The sequence below is a fragment of the Musca domestica genome, unplaced genomic scaffold (genome assembly GCF_030504385.1).
Source record: "Musca domestica strain aabys unplaced genomic scaffold, Musca_domestica.polishedcontigs.V.1.1 12, whole genome shotgun sequence".
Taxonomy (NCBI): domain Eukaryota; kingdom Metazoa; phylum Arthropoda; class Insecta; order Diptera; family Muscidae; genus Musca; species Musca domestica.
In genome coordinates this window covers 8,585,631-8,610,545 of record NW_026712155.1, presented here as the reverse complement: position 1 = coordinate 8,610,545, position 24,915 = coordinate 8,585,631, and the positions used below count along the sequence as shown (strand labels likewise).

At 34.9% G+C, this 24,915-nt stretch overlaps 1 protein-coding gene across 2 annotated transcripts in view; it reads left to right on the top strand.

Moving 5' to 3' along the window:
- The window catches only part of LOC101887533 (box A-binding factor), a 28,012-nt gene extending 9,557 nt beyond the window's left edge, over window positions 1–18,455 (top strand). Inside the window, exons 2-6 of one of the 2 annotated variants that reach the window (XM_059118180.1) lie at window positions 8,364–8,950; window positions 11,551–12,358; window positions 13,708–14,188; window positions 14,248–14,527; window positions 18,111–18,455. In XM_059118180.1, coding sequence (XP_058974163.1) covers window positions 8,364–8,950; window positions 11,551–12,358; window positions 13,708–14,188; window positions 14,248–14,527; window positions 18,111–18,210 — 2,256 coding nt within the window. In that variant the 3' untranslated portion in view covers window positions 18,211–18,455. The remainder of the gene's footprint in view (window positions 1–8,363; window positions 8,951–11,550; window positions 12,359–13,707; window positions 14,189–14,247; window positions 14,528–18,110) is intronic. The other variant, XM_059118181.1, reaches the window with a different exon arrangement.
- Window positions 18,456–24,915: the final 6,460 nt, after the last annotated feature.

Genomic DNA, 24,915 nt, shown 5'->3' with positions numbered 1-24,915 from the left:
TGAATGAAAAGTGGAAATTTTGGGGCAATTGGAAATTATTCAGTAGAGAACAAGGATAAAGCCGCCTTTAAAAAAGAAGCAAATTGTAAAATTTAGGCTGTACTGATAGACTCTTTCAGGACCTTGAAAACATGTCGTCACATACAAATATATATATATGAAATATGTCTTTATTTACATTGGGCGCCATTTTAAAATATAACAAATTGTTAAAGAAGAAGGCCCTTTTTATAACCTACACCATAGTATGAAGGGTATATTTAGTTTGCCCTTCCGTTTGTAACATCCCGAAATATACATTTTAGACCCCACAAAGTATATATATATATATATATTCTTGAAGTAGGTTAATAAAATTTTACTCAAATATATATTGTGTCTGCAGGACTTTTGGTATTGAAAAATGGGCCATGTAGGTGAACGTTTTGGTATAGCCCCCATATAACGGTACCTCCCGATATTCGGTACTTTGATGATTTTAGCGACATTATTCACCGGAATTGTTTCAAATTTGGTATTTGAAGTTCGTAATGGATACTACAGCCTATGACAGAAAATTGTCTTTGCAGGTCCACGTTTTAGTATAGCTATAGCTACATTCGGTAGTTTTAAGATTTAACAGAATTTTTAACGGTTTTTTTTTTCTTTGAAAATTGCCAAGTTCCTTCCAAATGGTGGAGGGTATTCAAAGTTCGGCCCGGCCGAACATAGGTTTTTTACTTTTTTGGTTTTTAACCGGGAGCCATTTTTCATCAATGACTTTGAGAGTTAATGTGAGGTAGTGTTGTCATTTGGGTGCCACTTCTTAAATGGCAACATTGAATAATTTTTTACGCTGGAGTTAAAGATTTTAGATGGAATCTCCCCTTTTCCTTTTTTAAGTCGAATGATATGTCACATCAATGAGCTTAGATTAGTAACATTATTTAAAAATTGTCTTCATTTGGGAGCCACTTCTTCGAGAAATTTGTAACTGTTCCCTTTTAGGGAAAGAAACATGGGACTAATTTCCCGTCAAAGGTGAGATGAAAAAACTGCAACCAAATTCAGACTGCTGTCATTTCTAAGCCACTCGTCCGACAGCTGTTAAATTATTAAATTATATTAACGAGCACACCATCGCTCGTTACAGTGATACTGGTAGCGTAGTCCGACGTCAAGGAAGTGGACGGAAGAAAGCAACAACATCAGCAGAAATGGTTCGAAAAATAAAGAAGCGAGTTGATCCAAACCCGCGTCGCAGTGGCCGAAAAATGGCTCGTAAGATCAACATATCGCAATGTTCCATTCGGCAAACATTGAAAAATAAGCTCGGAGTAAAGCCATTGAAATTGCAAAAAGTGCATAAACTTACACCGCAACCGAAGAAAGAAAATAGACTCAAAAGAGCTAAAGAGTTGCTTCGCTTGGCCGAAAGTGGTGAACTGCCGAATTTGGTTTTCTCCGATGAGAAAAAATTCGTTGTCCTGCAGTTGGTAAACACATGAAATGATCGTGTTTACTTGCCAAAGAGCTCAGCTCAAAATATGCACCTTCGGTTGACCACCAGCACGCAAGCGCCGGCCATGGTGATGGTGTGGGCCGCCATAACAGACGACGGTCGCTCTCCGCTCGTATAAATCGACCGTGACAGCAGAATAAATGCCGAATATTATTGCGAAAATATTCTGGAGGGTGTATTAAAGCCTTGGGCACGCAAACATATTGGCCGCAGACCTTGGACATTCCAATAGGACTCAGCGAAAATATTCTGTGGAGTGTATTAAAGCTTTGGGAATGCAAACATTTTGGACGCAGACCTTGGACATTCCAACAGGACTCAGCACGCGCCACCCAAGAATGGTTACAAAATGAGGTTCCTCGCCTCATTTCCAGCGCACAATGGCCAAATTTCCGGATACCAATTCGTTGGACTATTGTGTCTGGAGTATTTTAAAAAACAAGGTTGGCACTAAAAAATACCAAAGTGTCGATCACCTCAAGCAAGCGCTTCGCCGGGATTGGTCCAAAATACCGCAGGGCAACATTCGGGTAGCGTGTGACGGTTTCATTAGGTTTTCGAAGGCCACAATTCGTGCCAATGGTGACAAATTCGAACAAATCTAAACTCATTCTAAAATTTGATGCTGTTTCGGATTTTTTTTGGTTTTATTCAAAAAAATTTATTTTTCGGAATTTGTTGAAATTTTCCAAGTTCCTTTCAAATGGTGGAGGGTGTTACAATTTCGGCCCGGTCGATTTTAGCTGCCTTTTTTACTTGTTTCCTTCTTAAAAACATTGTAATATAAAGCTGTCTTGATTCCTGCTGTATGCTCTGCAATAATAGTCTGGATTATTCAGCCTGAAATGCTTGTTTTTTGCTTCAGTCATGAGTCATATTTCCAAAATATGTTGTGTTCCGTTTCTTATTTTTCTTTTTTTATCAAAAAAGTCTCCCCCCACTACTACTTTTCAATGTCACCGATTAAAATTTTCTGTTAACAAAGGCAAATATTGCAAATATTGAAAATGAAAGTTTTCCCGCACGGATAAGATATTGGAGTTTATTCCGGCCTCCAATGAAATTGTGTCATTTTTTTTCATAAACAAATATCAAACTGGAAACCTGTTCCATGCAGAGATTGGAAGCATTTGTAGATAAAACCTTAACTCACGTGAGATAAGTTGAAAAATATCAAATCAGTAAAAAAAAACAGCAATGAGATACAATATCAACGAATTCCGGCACGTTTGTTACGCCATACGCCAACTAACGTAAAGGTGTCACCACAGAGGAGCGCGGGAGGGGTTCTTCTTCTTCTTCTTAAAGATACCAAGCCAGTCGAAACAGGCAACCAGTAGTACTGTTTACAGATCGATAACCCTAGAGGAGCACTGGAAGATAAAGACAGATAATGTTGATAAACAATTATTTACTCGAAAACGAAAATGAATTTACAATTTCGTTGTTGGGATTTGCATTCCCCCCACCCCCCTCTTAACCAACCAAGAGACAAACACAAAAAACAAAACCCCAAAACTAAACAATTGTCACAAAAGTGTTAACATAACTACCATTTAAACTAACCGCGCACAGTTCTGTTTTTTTTTTTTTTTTTGGTTTCCTTGTCTCTCGCTCTCTAATCTCTTGACTTGTTTGTTATCGATCAACAATTTACATTATCGGTTGCATTTCGTTATCGTTTTCTGTTGTCTGTCACTTGCTGCCTTGCAAATGATAATGGAATTTATGTTTGTTCGCTGTTGCAATTTGTGTCGTAGTTGTCTGTTTTTTTAAAGGGAATTTCCATAAATGTTTTTTTTTTTTCTTTTTTGCAACAAATCGATTTTTCAATAATTCTGGGCATGCTTCATAACTCAAATATTTTGTTTAACATGTCAATGGTTGCTTGGGTTTCCTTTGTTTACTCTACAATTAATCATCGATTTTCGTTAAAATGAAAAATAAAAAAAATAGAAATCGATTTGGTTTTTTTAAGGAAATGATTCACACTTAGCGGCTTTTTTTTTGTTAATGTGTTTACAACTATGTGAGGTCATTGTTAAATAGCTGTCAAAATAATGCCGTGTACTTTGAACTTGAATTCACAAAACGGAACTAGTAGGAATTTTTTGTATCGTAGCCTTCTACGATGATTGATAGCAATCGACAATTTTTGCAATAGTTCAATGGTTTTAATTGAACTTACTCTGGAGTTGGACAATGTAGCTCAGAGAGCGGATACGTATCAATTCCTCCCTTAAGAAGAACAAGAAGTTAATTTAGTTCCCCCCAGTTCAGTAGTTCCGTCAACCCTAATTGTTACCACTTTCCATAGTTCGTCCGTTATCTAAAGAATTTTGAAAATTCAGACATTTTTGGTATATAATTTTTCTACCCTCAGCCATATGGCTCTAGAGGGTATACAGGAAGAGATGAAAAAAACTGCAACCAACTTCAGACTGCTGTCATTTCTGAGGAAATAACAGGAAATACCAAAGTGTCGATCACCTCAAGCAAACGTTCGCCGGGAATGGGCCAAAATACCTCAGAGTAACATTCGGGCAGCGTGTAACGGTTTCCTTGGCCGTTTGAAGGACATAATTCGTGCCAAAGGTGACCAATTCGAACAAATCTAAACTTATTCTAAAATTTGATGTTATTTCCGACATTTTTTTCTTCATTCAATGAAATTTAAAAATAAAATTTATTTCAAAATTATGACGTTTGACTTTGTTGCAGTTCTTTTTATCTCACCCTGTATAATGTCTTCGGCGATATAAAAATGATAACAATAGGAAAATTTTTTCGATACCCTCAGCCATATGGCTAGACAAAAAAAATATATATACATATATATAAAACGCCATAATTTTTAATTTTCTTTTTTTTAATTTTATTGAATGAAAGCAAAAAATGTCGAAAATAGCATCAAATTTTAGAATAAGTTTAGATTTGTCCGAATTGGTCACCCTTGGCACGAATTATTGCCTTCAATTGCCCAAATGTGGCTCTGCGGTATTTTGGACAATTCTCCGCGAAGCTCTTGCTTGAGCTGATCGACACTTTGGTATTTTTTAGTGCCAACCTTGCTTTCCAAAATATGTACTCCAGACACAATAGTCCAACGGAACATCATTTTGTAACCATTCTTGGGTGGCGCGTTCTGAATGCGAGGGTGCCGATTTCTGTTGAAATGTAGAAGGTCTTCGGCCAAAATATTTGAGTGGCCAAGGCTTTAATACAACTACCAGAATATTTTCCCGATAATATTCGGCATTTATTCTGATGTCACGGTCGATTAATACGAGCGGAGAGCGGTGTAATAGTACGTTTATATATATGAGGGTTAACCCACTGGATTTGGATTTAAATTGTCATATCTATTACTTTTACTTCAAATAAATCCTCTCTAAGTAGGTTAACCCTACAAAAAGTTCTAACGTAAACATGGCATAAATTCTTGCACTTTTTGGAATTTCAATGGTTTTATCCCGAGTTCATTTTTCAATATTTGCCGAATGAAATATTACGATGTGTTCAGCTCACGAGCCATTTTTCGGCCACTGCGACACGGATTTCGATCAAGTCGCTTATTTACTTTTCGCTTCTTTTTCATTTGAAATCTATAAAATTCGAAGGTAATTTTCTTAGAAACCTTGAAATGTAGACATGTGAATCATTTTGGAACTTCTACTGAAATTTGATGTAGATTATTTCCTTTTTTGACAATTTTTGCCTAAAATGAACTTTTGTGTTACTTAAGAGCATCAACTTGAAAAAAGACCGTAGAAAAATCCATTAAAAATTTATGAAATATTTTCGTTTCTTTGGCAAAATTGAAATGAGATTTTCTTAAAAACTATTATACCGAGACATATATTTTATTCGGAGACTGCCAGTGTAATTTTGTGTAGGATATTTCTTCTTTTGACAGTTCGGGTATAAAACTTAGTTTTATATTACTTTGATGTATCGACTCGAAATAAGATGGGAGAAAAATGTAAAAAAAGTAGGAAATATTTTCTTCTATATTTTTTGTTAAGATTGAAGCAAATATTTTTTGATATGTAATGGAAGTAGGAATTTTTTTCTTCGGCGACTTATAGTGAAATTTGATGCAGAATATTTCTGTCTTTAAGGTCATCTCTCTAAAATGATGTTTTGTAGAAGAATTTGGCACTTACTTATATGAACTACGCCTTTTAAATGTGTTTTCAATATTTATAAAAACCCGGAATGTAGGCAGATTTCGAATGTTTTTTTTTCTAAAACCTATTATACCGACATATTCATTTTATTCAGAGACTTATATTGAAATGTAGTGCAGAATATTTCTTCTTTTGAGACTTTGTGTCTAAAACTTAGTTTTATGTTACTTTGATGCACCAAATCGAAATAAGATGGGAGAAAAATGTATCAAACAATTAGGAAATATTTTGGTCTTTATTTTTTGGTAAAATTAAAGCAAATACTTTTTGATATATAATGGAATAGAGATTTCTTTTCTTTGGCGACTTATAGTGATGAATTTGATGCAGAATATTTCCGTCTTTAAGGTCATCTCCCTAAAATGATGTTTTGTCGGAGAACTTGGCACATACTCATATGAAGTACGCTTAGTAAATTCTATTTCTTATTCTCTTTTTACCCAGAACTAGAACACAAATAAAACAAAACCATGTCGACAAATATACAATGTTTGTAGATCATGTTGTAATGTTATGATGGAAATATCAAAAACCGAAAAGGAACAAAGAATGTCAATAACGAAGAGAACAAAAGAGCGACTTACAACAAAAGCGCATTTAAATCAAAAGAAAAGAAATGTGGTAAAGAAAAAAAAACTAATTTACAAGAAACCATTTTTTTCTTTAAATCATACCAAAGTGGGTGTCTGATTTTGGAGTTCCTTTATTTGTTGGTATGCCATAATGGCGGGGGTGGTGGAAATCACCGAGAATATGACGTTTTCTTATTTACAACTCTGGCAATGTTTGCTGACAATTTCCTCTGTTGCTCTAGAATAGTTTTTTTTTTTTTTAAATGAAGTTTTAACATTGTTTTTATTTGTTGACACATGACGCGTGTTGAGACCCAGTTTGAGCCAACTAGGCGTTGTTGGTTTTAAATGTTGTAGTTGTGGTTGTTTTGAGATTTTTGTGTGTTATTTGAGGTTTTTGACTGTTTTTTTTTTTGGTTTGTTGTATTGACATTGTTGTTGTGCTCTTCGTTGTGGGCCCCAGTTGTGTTCTTTGATGTATTGCGGCCAGAGCTCAATTTGAATGCACTCTATAGAGGGCTCTTATGTTGAGGGTTGTGGAGGGAACACATGTGTGACATGGGTCCCAAAAGACCCCACCGTATTCGGGCACCAAAACATAATAAAGGAGCTATAGAGAAGTAAAAAAACAAAAAAAAAAACGACAGAAAAAACACCTTGAGAAGCTCTTCTGTGTATAGAAGGTCTCAAGAAGGTCTTCTAGGTATAGAAGACCTCCAGGAGGTCTTTTGTGGATAAAATACCTCAATAAGGTATTTTGTGTGTAGAACACCCCGAGAAGGTCTTCAGTGTATAGAAGGTCTTCTATGTATAGAAGACTTTCAGAAGGTCTTCTGTGGGTAGAAGACCTCCAGAAGGTCTTCTGTGGGTTGAAGACCTCCACAAGGTCTTCTATGGGTTAAATAACTCAATAAGGTCTTTTGTGTAGAAGACTTCGAGAAGGTCTTCTGTGTATAGAAGACCTCCAGAAGGTCTTCTATGTATAGAAGACTTTCAGAAGGTCTTCTGTGTGGAGAAGACCTCGAGAAGGTATTTTGTTTATAGAAGACCTCGAGAAGGTCTTCTAAATATAGAAGACCACGAGAAAGTCTTTTGTGTATGGAAGTCCTCCAGACGACTTTCTGTGTATAGAAGACCTCCAAAAGTATAGAAAACCTCCAGAAGATCTTCTGTGTATATAGAGTCTCGAGAAGGTCTTTTGTGCATAGAAGACCTCCACAAGGTCTTCTGTGTAAAGCAGACCTCGAAAAGGTCTTCTAGGTATAGAAGACCTCGATAAAGTCTTCTGTGTATAGAAGACCTCCAGACGGTCTTTTGTGTATAGAAGACCTCCAGAAGGTCTTTTGTGTATAGAAGACCTCCAGAAGGTCCTCTGTGTATAAAAGACGTCCAGAAGGTCTTCTGTGTATAGAAGACCTCCAGAAGGTCTTCTGCGTATAGAAGACCTCCAGAAGATCTTCTGTGTATAGAAAATCTTCAGAAGATCTACTGTATATTGAACATCTCCAGAAGGTCTGCTGTGTACAGAAGACCTCCAGAAGGTCTACTGTGTATAGAAGACCGCCAGAAGGGGTGGGGTGTTAGCCGGACCATTCATATCTCCATCTTGAAAACCTTTCAATTTAACGTAGAGTTGAAAACATTGAGATCTCCTCATGGTTCAAGGAGTAACCAATCCGAAGGGTGTCTTAAAGTCGTCTTTATTGCCACACTTCTTTCTTAATCTTTTGTGTGTTTTAACACTTTTACTTTGAAAATAGCCAAGCAGGCCAATATTGGCATGTGTTATATGCGCAGCAAAGAGGAAGAAGTACCTCAACGGAAATGTGACGGAACCTCATAAAAGTGGTAGGTGTTGAAAGGTGAAATGTTTGGCACATGGCGGGGAGAGACAAACAAAAACATAAAAAGAATGACAAAACCAACCTTACAAGTTCGCCTCTTTTTTTTCCAGACCGGAACTAGCAAAATATTTTTACACTCATTCAGAAAAAAGTCAGGCTTGGGTTCGGGCAAAACAAATTCCGACACCTCAGTGATCTAAAAGAGACTGAAAACTAAAATCATTCTCAATCATTTTCATTTGACAACTCATTGCAGATGGAACCACAAACGCAACAGCAACAATTGCAGCAACACAATCAACAGCAGCAGCAACAACAACAACAACAACATCAGCAACATCACCAACAGCAGCAGCAGCAACAACATCATTTACAGGCCTTGGAAAAACCGCAACAACAATTGTTGACGAAAATCAAAACTGAAATCAATGGACAAGAGCTTTTGAATCACAGCAATACAACAACAACAGCAGCAGTGGTACCGGGCCAAAATCTGGAGAAACAAAATCAAGTGGATGCCCAACAACAACAGCAACAACAGTCTCAACAGCAGCAAATCCAGCCTCACCAATTGACCACCAACAATCCCAGTCAACATCAACAGCAGCAGCAGCAACAACAACATCAACCCTCACCCCAACAGCAGCAGCAACAACAACCAAATACTACAACAATTATTCATACCCAGCAGACTCAACCGATCAATGCCGTTATACAGGCTTCGCAAAATAATCAACCCCAACAACAGCAGCAGCCCCAGCCAGGAGGACATCCTGGCCCAGAGACTTTCGTAACCATCCAAAGGCCAGCTCATCGAAGAATCCTGACCACAAGTGGAGAACTGTAAGTCCGAAAACGATGAATGATTATAAGTTATTTTAAAGACTATCAGTCAAATGTAAACTTTCCTTTCTTTCGGTAAAAACCGTGAAATCGATATTTCAACCTTTAAAAAAATATTCATAAAAAATTAACTCTTGAAAATTAAAAATATTCTTCAAAAATCCCCGCTCTGGGTACTTGAAAAATATTCTTAAAAAATCCACGTTGGTCCTTGAATAATAATCCTTAAAAATCCACGCTGTTGGTCCTTGATAAAATATCCTTAAAACTCTAAACTTATTCGTCCGTTGGTCCTTGAAAAAATATTGTTTAAAAATCCAAGCAGTTGGTCCTTGATAAAATAATCTTAAAACCCCAAATTTATTCGTCCGTTGTTCCTTAAAAAAATATTCTTTAAAAATCCACGCTTACTAGTCTATTGATCCTTGAAAAATATTCTTCAAATATCCACGCTGTCTGTCCTTTAAAATAATCTGCAAAAATCCACGCTGTTGGTCCTTGAAAAAATATTCTTCAAAACTCCAAATGTATTGGTCCATTGGTCCTTGAAAAACTATTCTTTAAAAATCCACGCTTATTGGTCTATTGGTCCTTGAAAATATATTTTTTAAAAATCTACGATTATTGGTTCTTGAAAAAAAATTATTTAAAAATCCACGATTATTGGTCTATTGGTCCTTGAAAAAAATCCTTGAAAATACACGCTTATTTGTCTATTGGTCCTTGAAAAAAAATCTTAAAAAATCCAAGCTTATTGGTCTATTGGTCCTTGAAAAAATATTCTTCAAAAATCCGCGTTTAAAAGGTCTATTGATCCTTGAAAAAAAATCTTAAAAAATCCACGCTTATTGGTCTATTGGTCCTTGAAAAAATATTCTTTAAAAATCCGCGTTTAAAAGGTCTATTGATCCTTGAAAAAAAATTTTAAAAAATCCACGCTTATTGGTCTATTGGACCTTGAAAAAATATTCTTTAAAAATCCGCGTTTAATAGGTCTGTTGGTCCTAGAAAAATTATTCTTTAAAAATCCGCGCCCTTGGTCTGTTGGTCCTTGAAAAAATATTTTTAAAAATCCACGTTTAATAGGTCCTTGCAAAAATATTCTTTAAAAATCCTTGACTATTGGTGTGTTGGTCCTTGAAAAAATATTCTTTAAAAATCCGCGTTTAATAGGTCTGTTGGCCCTTGAAAAAATATGCTTTAAAAATCCACGCCTATTGGTCTGTTGGTCCTTGAAAAAATATTCTTTAAAAATCCACGTTTAATAGGTCCTTGCAAAAATATTCTTTAAAAATCCACGCCTATTGGTCTGTTGGTCCTTGAAAAAATATTCTTTAAAAATCCACGTTTAATAGGTCCTTGCAAAAATATTCTTTAAAAATCCACGCCTATTGGTCTGTTGGTCCTTGAAAAAATATTCTTTAAAAATCCACGCCTATTGGTCTGTTGGTCCTTGAAAAAATATTCTTTAAAAATCCACGCCTATTGGTCTGTTGGTCCTTGAAAAAATATTCTTTAAAAATCCACGTTTAATGGGTCTGTTGGCCCTTGCAAAAATATTCTTTAAAAATCCACTATTATTGGTCCTTAAAAAATATTCTTTAAAAATCCATGCCTATTGGTCTGTTGGTCCTTGAAAAAATATTCTTTAAAAATCCACTATTATTGGTCCTTAAAAAATATTCTTTAAAAATCCATGCCTATTGGTCTGTTGGTCCTTGAAAAAATATTCTTTAAAAATCCACTATTATTGGTCCTTAAAAAATATTCTTTAAAAATCCATGCCTATTGGTCTGTTGGTCCTTGAAAAAATATTCTTTAAAAATCCACTATTATTGGTCCTTAAAAAATATTCTTTAAAAATCCATGCCTATTGGTCTGTTGGTCCTTGAAAAAATATTCTTTAAAAATCCACGATTATTGGTCCTTAAAAAATATTCATTAAAAATCCACGCCTATTGGTCTGTTGGTCCTTGAAAAAATATTCTTTAAAAACCCACGATTATTGGTCCTTAAAAAATATTCTTAAAAAATCCACGCCTATTGGTCTGTTGGTCCTTGAAAAAATATTCTTTAAAAATCCACGTTTAATGGGTCTGTTGGCCCTTGCAAAAATATTCTTTAAAAATTCACGATTATTGGTCCTTAAAAAAATATTCTTTAAAATCCACGAATATTAGTCTCTTGGTCCTTGAAAAAAAATCTTTAAAAATCCACGCCTATTGGTCTGTTGGTCCTTGAAAAAATATTCTTTAAAATTACACGCCTATTGGTCTGTTGGTCCAAGAAAAACTAATCTTTAAAAATCCTCGACTATATCCTGGTTGATCCTTGAATAAATATTCTTCAAAAAGTCACGACCATATCCTTGAAACAATTCAGGCTTATTGGTCTGCTGGTCATGGAAGGAAGACAACTTTGGATCACTTCAAGAAGACTGAAATCTTAATTTGGCTTTATGACAGGCTGTTATTTGATATTTTGACCGAATGTCCACATTTTGACTCTATAGCATTCCCGAGCCTTACCTTTTTAATTTGACATTCAACATTTTCCGAAATCTAATTTTATATTCCAACCTCCGCCATATCCTTTTCCAGAGTCAATGAACACCGTGACGGCGAACAACCGGAAACTGTTCAAGAATATCAACAACGCCTGCCCTCGCCCAGCGATTATGTACAGATGGCTCCACGTAACGACGAACATCACCAACATCCAGCCAATGCCACCATTTACACGTACACCACAACAGAGAATGGCCAACAGGCTATCTGTGCTACCACCTCTCCAACCGGCATAAAATTGGAATCGATTGACAAAGATACGGTCAATTCCGATCCGGCTGGACAGCAACAGCAGCAGCAACAACAGCATTTACATCATCAACAATGTCCCACTCCAAATGGCAGCTATACCGAATCGACATTGGTAATTCCATCGTCGGCATTGCATCATCAAAATCCTCACAATTTGTCGAGTAGCGGCCCGCACTCTCTACCCCATCCGGCCCATTTGGGTTCGACGTTACGTTTTGAAGATGATAATCGCTATGCGAATGCCCTGGGCGATAATGGCAGTGGACCACCACCGCTGTACTATGATGCCAGTGTGGCCGATGCAGCCGGTGGTGGTGGGCATGTCAGTGAGAGCAAGACTTTCACCGATTTGGGAAGTTCGCCTTATATCAACTTTGCCACATCATCATCGTCCTATCAGTTGCCGCAGAACAACACCGTCTATAGCGTAACAACGGCGGCGCCCAATCAACTGATCTCGAATAAGGATCCAAATTTTAGTTTGATGCGTCCATATCAACCAATGAATATCTATGAGACGGTCAATCCATCGGTGCCCGAACAGGCGCTGTGGTCAACATCGGCGGTGGAATATCAGAATATGAGCTTTGTAAGTATTTTATGCAAAATATTATAAGTATAATTAGAAAAAATACTTGAAAAAATATTATTTAAAAATCCACGCCAATATCCTGGTCGATCCTTGAAAAAATCTTGTTTAAAAACCCACGACAATGTCCTGGTTGATCCTTAAAAAAAATATTATTTAAAAATCCAGGCCAATATCCTGTTTGATCCTTGAAAAAAAAAAATATTATTTAAAAATCCACGCCTATATCCTGGTTGGTTCTTGAGAAAATATTCCTTTAAAAATCCACGCCTATATCCAGGTTGATCCTTGAAAAAATATTATTTAAAAAATCTAAGCCTATTAGTCTGTTGGTCCTTAAAAAAAATTCTTAAAAAATCTACGTCATATCCTGGTTGATCCTTGAAAAAATGTAATTTAAAAATCCACGTCTATTGATCTGCTGGTCCTTGAAAAGATATTCTTTAAAAAATCGACGCCTGTTGGTTCTTGAAAAAAATTCTTAAAAAATCCACGCCAATATCCTGGTTGGTCCTTGAAAAAATACTTTTTAAAAAATCGACTCCTGTTGGTCCTTGAAAAAATATTTTTTAAAAAATCGACCCCTTTTGGTCCTTGAAAAAATATTTTTTAAAAAATCGACCCCTGTTGGTCCTTGAAAAAATATTTTTTAAAAAATCGATCCCTGTTGGTCCTTGAAAAAATATTTTTTAAAAAATCTACGCCTGTTGGTCATTGAAATAATATTTTTTAAAAAATCGACGCCTGTTGGTCCTTGAAAAAATATTTTTTAAAAAATCGACGCCTGTTGGTCCTTGAAAAAATATTTTTTAAAAAATCGACGCCTGTTGGTCCTTGATAAAAATTCTTAAAAAATCCACGCCAATATCCTGGTTGGTCCTTGAAAAAATATTTTTTAAAAATCCACGCCTATTGGTCTGCTGGTCCTTGAAAAAATATGCTTTGAAAAATCGACGCCTATTGGTCCTTCTAAAACTATCCTTTAAAAAATCCACGCCTATTGGTCTGTTGGTCCTTGAAAAAAAATCTTTAAAAATTCACGCCTATTTGCCTGTGGGTCCTTGAAAAAATATTCTTTAAAAATCGGTCCTCCAAATGATAGCTAGAGATTAAGTACAGGTTATGGGAAATGAGTTATCTAAACTTTATCGATTTTCCAAAGATGCCATGACCACCACCATTAAATAATTACAATTTGCGAAAACCTATTCAAAATACTCATCAAAAAATCAATTTCCTTTACTTCTCTCTCTTCCCCTCCACACACACACCACCCACGTTAAAACTGCACCACCAACAATATAATCTATAAACACCAAACACCTCATTCTGTTGATTCTAATAACCAGAATTATCATCAACAGGTGGTTGAGGATTATTCCGGTGGTAATTTACCCCCAACTTCGTGGTCCACCGCCTCGCCCATTGGAAGCTATGATCCAACGCTACCCCAAACGCCACTCACCGAAGCCAAATGTGAGCAGTGCCATTCGCCAATAGCACGCGAGGGTAACAAGTTTTTTTGTCCCTCGTGTTGTGCACCAACCTATCGGCCCGTGCGTATGGGTCCACGCCAAGCCAAACCGAAAGCGGCCGCCACCAATAATGCCAATAATCGTCGGACCGGTGTCACCTGTGCCAACTGCTCCACAAATTCCACAACACTGTGGCGGCGCAATAACGAAGGCAATCCGGTTTGTAACGCCTGTGGCCTGTACTATAAGCTGCACAGCATGAACCGTCCGTTGTCGATGAAAAAGGAGGGCATCCAAAAGCGCAAACGTAAGCCCAAGAATAATGGTGTTGGTCCGATGCGTACCCAGTTGCCAAGTAAGTAGGACAAACTATTTCTTATTGAATTTGATTTTGTAATCTTTTTGGCTTTGCAGGTCTTCCCCCGGGCAGCGGTACCCTAATGATTACCAACGGTGCCTTGTATCCCTCGCAGGTGCCCACCTTGGGTTTGCCCCTAAATCCTCAAACGACAAATCATGGCGAATTACAAGATATGACCACCAATGGGACACGCACCGTCACCATTACCAATCCCGATATGAGTTTGAATATGTCCCGCACTCATGTCACCTCGGACAGCAACAATCATTCGCCCTACAACAATTCACCGTCCCAAAGTCAGTCGCCACATTTGCCAAGTGCCCAGAATTTTAAGTAAGTATGCTGTTTTTTTTTGTGGGAGCTTAGAACTAAAAGAATTCAGAATGTTGCATAGATTAGAGGGGTTACATGTCAGGGGCCTATATATTTTTTGCAGATATGTAAACTGTTCATATATTCCAAAACCATGTTCTTGGGTACTTAAAAAAAATTCTTAAAATCCAAAAGATCTTTCTCTAACAAATCCATGATTGCAGCTTGATCGGTCTGCAACTAAAAATCCAGAGAAAAACACGGGAGAAGCCATGAAAGCTCTGTTATTGCCTGAACATATAATTCTCTTTGGGCCAACGGATTTGGCAGGACATTTGCAGTAGATCTAGCGATGTCCGTCCGCCCGTCTGGATGGTGCGCACGATAACTCTCGAAGCGAGTATCCGATTTGGTCCAAACTTGGTACATCGTAATATTATTTTCCAACTTAGATTGAGATCGAAGATGGGCAATATCGGTCCACTCTTCCACAAAAGGTCCACTCCCCCAGAAAAGGTCAACATTTTCAAAAACAAAAAAAATTTTTTCTGCACAGAAAGAGAAAGGATGATCCAATTTTGTTCCAACTTTCCAAATCCCAATATTTCCATTAATATTAGGTCAGATTCGGAAATATACATTATCGGTTCACTTCATCAAGTACCTCCCCCACAAATGGTCAACATTTTCAATAATTATGACTCTTATAAAATGTGATGTAAGGGTCTGATTGTCTTCAAATTTCACACATCCCAATATTTTTATTAACCCGAGGTCTGGTTCGAAGATGGAATATATCGGTGCACTCCTTCTAGTACCTCCCCCCTCAAAAGGGTCAACATTCTGAATATCCATGAAGCTCATAAAACGGGAAATTAATATCCGATTACCCTCAGACTTGGCACATATCAATATTTACATCAACACAAGATCTGTTATAATGATGGTAGAGATCGGACCATTCCTTCTGGTACCTCCCCCACAAAGGGTCAATGTTTTGAATAACCACAACGATTATAAAATCCGAAATAAGCTTCCGGTTCTCTTCATATTTCACACATCCCATTATTTCTACTAACACAAGATCTAGTGTGAAGATGGAATATATTGGTCCACTCCTTCTGGTACCTCCCCCACTAATGGGTCAAAATTTTGAATATCCGTGAAGCTCAACGCTAAGACGCGAAATTAACATCCGATTACATTTAGACTTGGTACATCTCAATATTTCCATCAACACAAGATCTGTTATAAAGATGATAGAGATCGGACCAATTCCTCAGGCACCTCCCCCCACATAGAGTTCAAAATTTTGAAAAACAAAACGCGCAAAGAAAGCTAAATAAGCATCCAACTCTCTTTCACACATACCAACATTTTTGCTAACACAAGATTAGTTGTGAAGATGATATATATCTGCGAGCGCCTTCTGGTACCTCATCCACAAAGGGTCAGAATTTTCAATATATTTATCTGTCATAACTTGCGAAACAAGTCAGCGAAACCGCGTCGCAGTGGCCGAAAAATGGCTCGTGAGCTGAATATATCGCAATATTCCATTCGGCAAATATTGAAAAAAAAAAGCTCGGAGTAAAGCCATTGATATTCCAAAAAGAGCAAGAACTTACACCGCAACAAAAAGAAAATACACTCGAAAGAGCTAGAGTTGCATCGCTTGGCCGAAAGTGGTGAACTGCCGAATTTGGTTTTCTCCGATGAGAAAACATTCGTTGTCCAGCAGTTTGTAAACACACAAAATGATCGTGTTTGCTTGCCAAAGAGGTCAGCTGAGAATGTGCACCTTCGGTTGGCCACCAGAACTCAAGCGCCGGACATGGTGATAATGTGGGCCGCCATAACAGCTCGTATTAATCGATCATGGCATCAAAATAAATGCCGAATATTATCGCGAAAATATTCTGGAGGGTGTATTAAAGCCTTGGACACGCAAACATTTTGGTCGTAGACCTTGGAAATTCCAACAGGACTGAGTACGATACTCAGCACGCGTCACCCAAGAATGCTTACAAAATGAGGTTCCTCGCTTCACAGCACACAATGGCCACCAAAATCTCCGGATACCAATCCGTTGGACTATTGTGTCTGGAGTATTTTGGAAAGCACTAAAAAATACCAAAGTGTCGCTTCGCCGGGAATGGGCCAAAATACCGCAGAGCAACATTTGGGCAGCGTGTGACGGTTTTATTGGTCGTTTGAAGTCCATATTTCGTGCCAAAGATGACAAATTCGAACAAATCTAAAATTGTTCTTAAATTTGATGCTATTTCCGATACTTTTTGCTTAAAAAAAATAATAAAATATCGCCGTATACTTTGTTGCAGTTTTTTTATCTCACCCTTTATATCTGTATTAGATGAGGTATGAAAATGGAATACTTCGGTCGACCATATCTGGTATCTGACGCAAATTTTAACATTTCCTAAAAATTATCACATAAGTCATATAAATTGAAGGATGAAACCAATATAGTCCAAATCTGACACGCCGCAATATTTTTATCATGTTTATTCAGGTCCGATACGAAATGGACAATATTGACCCATTCCTTCGGAATAGAATAACAGAAGTTAAAATATATTCAAATAATCGAACATTGGCTGAGGGTATACATCTGTCGGCAAAACCGACTGATTCTATTTAACCTGCTTTTTTAACGATTAGATCGTTATACCCTCTCTAGCCATATAGCTGAGGGTATAAAAATGGCTTCAATGGGATTTTTTATACCCTCCACCATTCTATGGAGGGTATATTAACTTTGTCATTCCGTTTGTAACCCCTCTTAATATTTATAACAGACCCTGGAAAGTGTATATATTGTGGATCAGCGTAGTTTACCAGTAGGGAGGTTAAGTTCGTAAATGGGCCATATCGGTCCACTTTTTCGTATAGCCCCCATATAACGGTACCTCCCGATATTTGGTATTTTTATGATTTAAGCGACAGTATTTACCGGAATTATTATTTTAAATTTCGTATTTGAAGTTAGTAAGGTATACTACAGCCTATGATAAACATCTTTGTATTCATGTCTTCGTATAGCCCTCATATAACGGTAGGTCCCGATATTCGGTATTTTTGATGATTTCAGCAACATTATTCACCGGAATCGTTTCAAATTTCGCATTGGGAGAACTTAATGGTTACCAGAATCTATGAACAAACATTTCGTATGCCCCTATAAAACAGTATCTCCCGATATTCGGTATTTTTATGATTTGTGCGACATTATTTACAGGAATTGTAACAAATTTTGAAAATGGGCCATATAGGTCCACGTTTTCAAATAGCCCCGATATAACGGTACCTTCCGATACTCGGTATTTTGATGATTTTAGCGACATTATTCACCAGAATTGTTTCAAATGCTCGTAATGGGTCCTACAGCCTATGACAAAAACATTTCGTAAGCAGGACCTCGTCTTCGTATAGTCCGGAAGTTTTTTGAAATTTTTTAAAGTTCCTTCCAAATGATGGAGGGTATTAAAAGATCGGCCCGGCCGAAAATAGCTTCTTTTTTTACTTATTCCAATTCGTAATATAATTTAACATTGTTTTTGTTTTTTTTTTCTTTTTCTTTTAGAGTACCAGCCATTGAGGTGCCTCGTTCCACCCCGACCAGTGAAATACCCACCAGTGTGATAACACGCACCGGCCTACCAGAAAGATCAACGAATAATTAGCGAAATAAATTTAGAATTTATTAGCATTCTTTCAAATCTACAAAAGAGAGAGAGAGAGAAGAGAGTTTCGACCAAAGTTATTTTTTTAGAAGAAAATTTAGACATTTTTTTTGTATAAATCAAAGCGAAAAGACAGCTAATCCAAAGTTATTCCAAAAAAATCATCTTGCCAACATTGGACTTTATAATTAATTTGTAAAATTAAATTCAGTTGAACCTTAGGCACATATATTTAAAAAAAATATACGTAATTTAAAACAAAATTAAAAAAAAAATAAAAATATTAATTATTAAAAAAACTAAGAGCAAATTTTACGTATTGAGAATTTATATGTTTAAAAATAAATAAATAAATAAAGAAATATTTTATGTGAAAAAACGCCCATTATAGATGATTAGATTATTAATTATTTTTTAATGTATTATGTTATTTAATTATTTTATAAATAAAAAAACAACAAGAGACTACTTTAATTTAAAACATATTTTACAACCATATATGTAAGACATTATTCCCTGCAAAAAACAGCCATAAAAATTATAATTTATATTATAATATAATTTAAAATAATTTTGTATATTTTTCTCGTTTTTTCTTTTTTTTTATTTAGTTAAAATTTATTTAGTTTCGGTTTTAGTCTTTTATTATGAATATTATTAATTTACCAAAAAATAAACATAATGTATCCATTAAATTGTATGAAAATGTATTTTTAAATTGTATTTGTATAAATCCACAAAAAACAACAACAATGGAATGAAACATAAAATAAATGAGTTATAAGGCCAAAATTAAACACTAATGACGACATAATTTATTAATTTAAGAAGTGGATTGATAATTCGAAGGGCTTCTCATTGATGGTGTTTTTGAGCTGTGGACAGTGTTTTGAAACGGAATTTGGTTATATAAGGATTTTCGGAAAATGTGTGGAAATTAAAATCAGCCTTTAAAAAAGCGACCCTATTCCAAAAACAAAAAAAATATAGTAAATAAATAAAAAAATAAAAAAAACTATCGATTACAACATCTGTTAAGAATTAAAAATGACTGGAATTGCTCTGAATGGAAATGTGCTTCTTACAAGTTCCATAGCTTTGGTCCTTGGTGGTGCTTTTAAAAAATATTCTTTAAAAATACACGATTATAAGCCCACGATTAAAGCTCCGAGGGATGTTTGAATTAAAAAAGCAAATCCAAGATTTAAAAAAAATATTCTTAAAAAATTAGCGATCATAGTCCTGTAAAAGTCATCGATGAAAAAAGTCATCCAAGATTATTGATCTGTTGGCCCTTAAAAATTCCCAAAAAATTCAAAATCCACGCTTATAGCAATGGAGGGTGTTGTTTTTTTAAATCAGCGGCTAGTACTCTGTTTATCCTTAAAAAAAATTCTTTAAAAATCCATGAATATATACTGGGTGAAAAATAACCTTACAAATCCACGACTGTAGCCATGAAGTCCTTGAAAAAATATTTTTTAAAAATACAAGACTATATCCTGGTTGATCCATGAAGTACTTGAAAAAATATTTTTTAAAACCCCAAGACTAGAACTCTATTGGTCCTGGTTGATCCTTGAAAAAATATCCTTAAAAATCCACGATTGTAGCCATGAAGTCCTTGAAAAAATATTTTTTAAAAGCCCAAGACTAGAACTCTATTCGTCCTTGAAAAAATATTCTTTAAAAATCCCAGACTATATCCTGGTTGATCCATGAAGCCCTTGAAAAAATATTTTTTAAAAACCCCAAGACTATAACTCTATTGGTCCTTGAAAAAATATTCTTAAAAAATCCAAGACTATATCCTGCTTGATCCTTGAAAAAATATCCTTAAAAATCCACGTTTGTAGCCATGAAGTCCTTGAAAAAATATATTTTAAAAACCTAAGACTAGAACTCTATTGGTCCTTGAAAAATATTCTTTAAAAATCCAAGACTATATCCTGGTTGATCCTTGAAATTATATTCTTTAAAAAACCACAATTATAGCCATGGAGGTCCTTGATTTTTTTAAATCCACGACTAGGACTCTACTCTTCCTTAAAAAAATATTCGTTAATTTTTTTTAATCCTTAATTTTTTTTAAATCCACGACTAGGACTCTATTTTTCAATGAGAATATATTGTTTAATATTTTTTTTATAATACTTGAAAAAATGTTTTTAAATCCTCGACTAGGACTCTATTTTTCCCTGAAAAAAAATATATTTTTTAAAAATCCACGACAAAGACTCTACTTTTCCTTAAAAAAATATTTGTTAATTTTTTAATCCTTATTTTTTTAAAATCCACGACTAGTACTCTATTTTCTCTTGAAAAAAATATTCTTACAATTCTTTTAATCCTTGAAAAAATATTTTTATTTTTTTTATTTTTTATTATTATTACATTTTTTTAAATCCTTCAAAAATTATTCTTTAAAAATCCTCGTTTAATAGGTCTGTTGGTAATAAAAAAAATATATTTTAAAAATCAACGTTTAATAGGTCTGCTGGTCCTTGAAAAAATATTATTTAAAAATCCTCGTTTAATAGGTCTGTTGGTCCTTAAAAAAATATTATTTAAAAATCCACGTTGGTCCTTTAAAAATATTATTTAAAAAATAATCGTTGGTCCTTGAAAAAATGTTCTTTAAAAATCAACGTTGGTCCTTGAAAAAATATTTAATAGGTCTGTTGGTCCTGGAAAAAATCTTATTTAAAAAACTCCATTTAATAGGTCTGTTGGTCCTTAAAAAAATTCTTTAAAAATCCTCATTGGTCCTTGAAAAAATATTCTTTAAAAATCAACGTTGGTCCTTGAAAAAATATTTAATAGGTCTGTTGGTCTTGGAAAAAATCTTATTTAAAAAAAATGAATTTAATAAGTCTGTTGGTCCTTAAAAAAATTCTTTAAAAATCCTCATTGGTCCTTGAAAAAATATTCTTTAAAAATCAACGTTGGTCCTTGAAAAAATATTTAATAGGTCTGTTGGTCTTGGAAAAATCTTATTTAAAAAACTGAATTTAATAAGTCTGTTGGTCCTTAAAAAAATTCTTTAAAAATACTCATTGGTCCTTGAAAAAATATTCTTTAAAAATCAACGTTGGTCCTTGAAAAAATATTTAATAGGTCTGTTGGTCCTGGAAAAAATCTTATTTAAAAAACTCCATTTAATAAGTCTGTTGGTCCTTAAAAAAATTCTTTAAAAATACTCATTGGTCCTTGAAAAAATATTCTTTAAAAATCAACGTTGGTCCTTGAAAAAATATTTAATAGGTCTATTGGTCCTGGAAAAAATCTTATTTAAAAAACTCCATCTAATAGGTCTGTTGGTCCTTAAAAAAATTCTTTAAAAATCCTCATTGGTCCTTGAAAAAATATTCTTTAAAAATCAACGTTGGTCCTTGAAAAAATATTTAATAGGTCTGTTGGTCTTGGAAAAAATCTTATTTAAAAAACTGAATTTAATAAGTCTGTTGGTCCTTAAAAAAATTCTTTAAAAATACTCATTGGTCCTTGAAAAAATATTCTTTAAAAATCAACGTTGGTCCTTGAAAAAATATTTAATAGGTCTGTTGGTCCTGGAAAAAATCTTATTTAAAAAACTCCATTTAATAAGTCTGTTGGTCCTTAAAAAAATTCTTTAAAAATACTCATTGGTCCTTGAAAAAATATTCTTTAAAAATCAACGTTTGTCCTTGAAAAAATATTTTTTAAAAATCAACGTTGGTCCTTGAAAAAATATTCTTTAAAAATCCACACTGGTCCTTGAAAAAATATTCTTTAAAAATCCACACTGGTCCTTGAAAAAATATTTTTTAAAAACCCACGTTTAATAGGTCTGTAGGTCCTTGAAAAAAATATTCTTTAAAAATCCATGTTTAATAGATCTGTTGGTCCTTGAAAAAATGTTCTTTAAAAATCCACGATTAGGGAGAGTCCTTGAAAAATAATCTTTTTAAAATACACAATTAAGGCCTTGAAAAATATATAACCTTCACAAATCCGCCATAAAAGTCCGTGAACAATTTTCTAAATTTTAGCTCTGGTCGTTCAAAAAACCAAAAACTCCATCCCCCAAATTGTTTAATTTCCTCTGGCACCCATCTTTAAACACTGTGTAACGGATTTGCTGTCGGCAGATGAAGTGGTGGTCCATTTGTTTATAAATTCCAATGCTGCCGGTGGTGTCACTTGACCACTAAGTGGAGTGATGCCACTAAGTAAGTGAGCAAACGAGCCAGCCATGGGGATTGGATGGATGACTGAGTGCATTCTTGGGTGATGGCAAACGCGGCGATATTTCATTGTCAACAATTTGGCAGGCAACCAAATTGAACCAAATTAATTTTAATGACCCTTTTTTCGGCCACAGTTCAAAAACATAGTATGACCGAGGCAGGACCCACAGCGACAATGGTTGGGCAAAGAAGAACAGGATGATCGCTACAGAAAAAGTTGTTAATAAAATATAAAAATCGGAAACTACGACTTTGAAATGAGCTATATTAAAAAAATAAATAAATATTCTAGAAAAATTATTTTTTATAGCAGACGAGTCTAGTCCTGTTGGACCATGGAAAAATATGCTTTGAAAATCCCTGATTATTGGTCAGTCGGTCCTTCAAAAATATTCTTTAAAAAAAATTATTAATTATTATTTGTTTGTTGCTCCTTTAAAACACATTCTTAAAAATATACGCCTATTGATGTGTGGGTCCTTGTAGAAGTCCACGCCTATAGGCGTATGGGTCCTGTATTTAAAAATCAAAATTTATTGGTTTGTTGATCCTTAAAAATATTCCTTAAAAATCCATGATTATTGTTCTGTCGGAGCTTAAATAATATTCTTTAAACATTCACGATTTTTGATCTTTTAGTCCATGAAAAAAAAAATTCTTTAAAAATCCAGGATGATTGGTCTGTTGGTCCTTAAAAAAATATCGTTCAAAAATCTGTGTTGGTCCTTCAAAAAATATTTTATACTGGTTAATTCTTGAAAAACTTAATTATCTGTTGGTCTTTGGTATATTTTAATAAACCACAACTATATCCTGGCTGATCCTTGGCAAAATATTCTTTAAAAATACAGGGTTAATGGTCCGTTCGTCCTTAAAAAAATATTCTTCTATGCCTCAAAAAAAAAAAAATGAATTAAAAACCACGCCAAATGGCCAGTGGGACCTTGAAAACAAATTAATTAAAAATCCACTTCTATTGGCCAGTGGGTCCTTGAAAAAAATAGTTAAAAATCCACGCCTATTGGCCAGTGGGTCCTTGAAAAAATATTATTTAAAAATCTACGCTTATTGACCAGTGTGTCCTTGTAAAAAAATACTTAAAAAACCACGCCTATTGGCCAGTGGGTCCTTGAAAATAATATTTAAAAATCCATGCCTATTGGCCAGTAGGTCCTTGAAAAAAAAAATTAACTAAAAATCCACGCCTATTGACCAGTGGGTCCTTGAAAAAATATTTTTTTTTTAAAAATCCATGCCTATTGGCCAGTGGGTCCTTGAAAAAATATTCCTTAAAAATCCAATCTTATTGGCCAGTGGGTCCTTGGAAACATATTATTTAAAAATCCACGCTTATTGGCCAGTGGGTCCTTGAAAAAATATTATTTAAAAATCCACGCTTGTTGGACAGTGGCTTATTGGCCAGTGAGTCCTTGAAAAAATATTATTTAAAAATCTACGATTATTTGCCAGTGCGTCCTTGAAAAAATATTATTTAAAAATCCACGATTATTGGCCAGTGGGTTCTTGAAAAAATATTATTTAAAAATCCACGATTATTGGCCAGTGAGTCCTTGAAAAAATATTATTTAAAAATTAACGCCAATTGGCCAGTGGGTCCTTGAAAAAAATATTATTTAAAAATCCACGATTATTGGCCAGTGGGTCCTTGAAAAAATATTATTTAAAAATCCACACTTATTGGCCAGTGGGTCCTTAAAAAAAACCTTTAAAAATCCACGCCAATTGGCAAGTGGGTCCTAGAAAAAAAATATTCGCCAAAAATCCACGCTTATTGATCTGAAATATTCTCAAAACATCGAGGATTATTGGTCTGTTGTTCCTTGAAAAAGATAGTCTTTAACTCTCATAACGATATTGTGGTGTAATCTGTCCTACTACCTCTCCCCCTCTCTCTCCCTCTCATGTTACAAACGCAACGACCACTTCCAAAACGCCACCAAGATTTTAGCAATTGCCAAAAAGGATATCTGACTCAACAAACAAAGCGCAAACCAAAACGGAGATCATCATAAAAAAGAGGGGCTAAATAGCAATTTGGTGTCATCGCTTAAAAGCCTTTTTTATTTTGGTCGGAACTCTGTTCTCTGACGTTTCTTAGCTTGGCTGAGACCGTCCAGTTTAATCGCATTCTTAAGGTTCTTACTCAGACGCCTGGATTTGGTTTAAGTCAAGTAGAGTTTGAACTCATAACGCCACTTAATAGTGGCTGAGTGGTGAGACACAGCAACAACAAAAAAGCTAACAAACCAAAAAAAAATAAAAAAAAAAACTTAAAAATCCCAGACAAGGCGCTTTCTTTGTGCCCTGTTAAGGCAATGGTTATGGTTTTAATGATCCGCTAACCAAATGAAACAAAAACATCCCACACACAATGCACACATACAACACACACACTCACTAGCGCTTTGGCAGCTTATTTCTTGGCCTTTAAAGCCCACTCATTGTACCTCTTCAG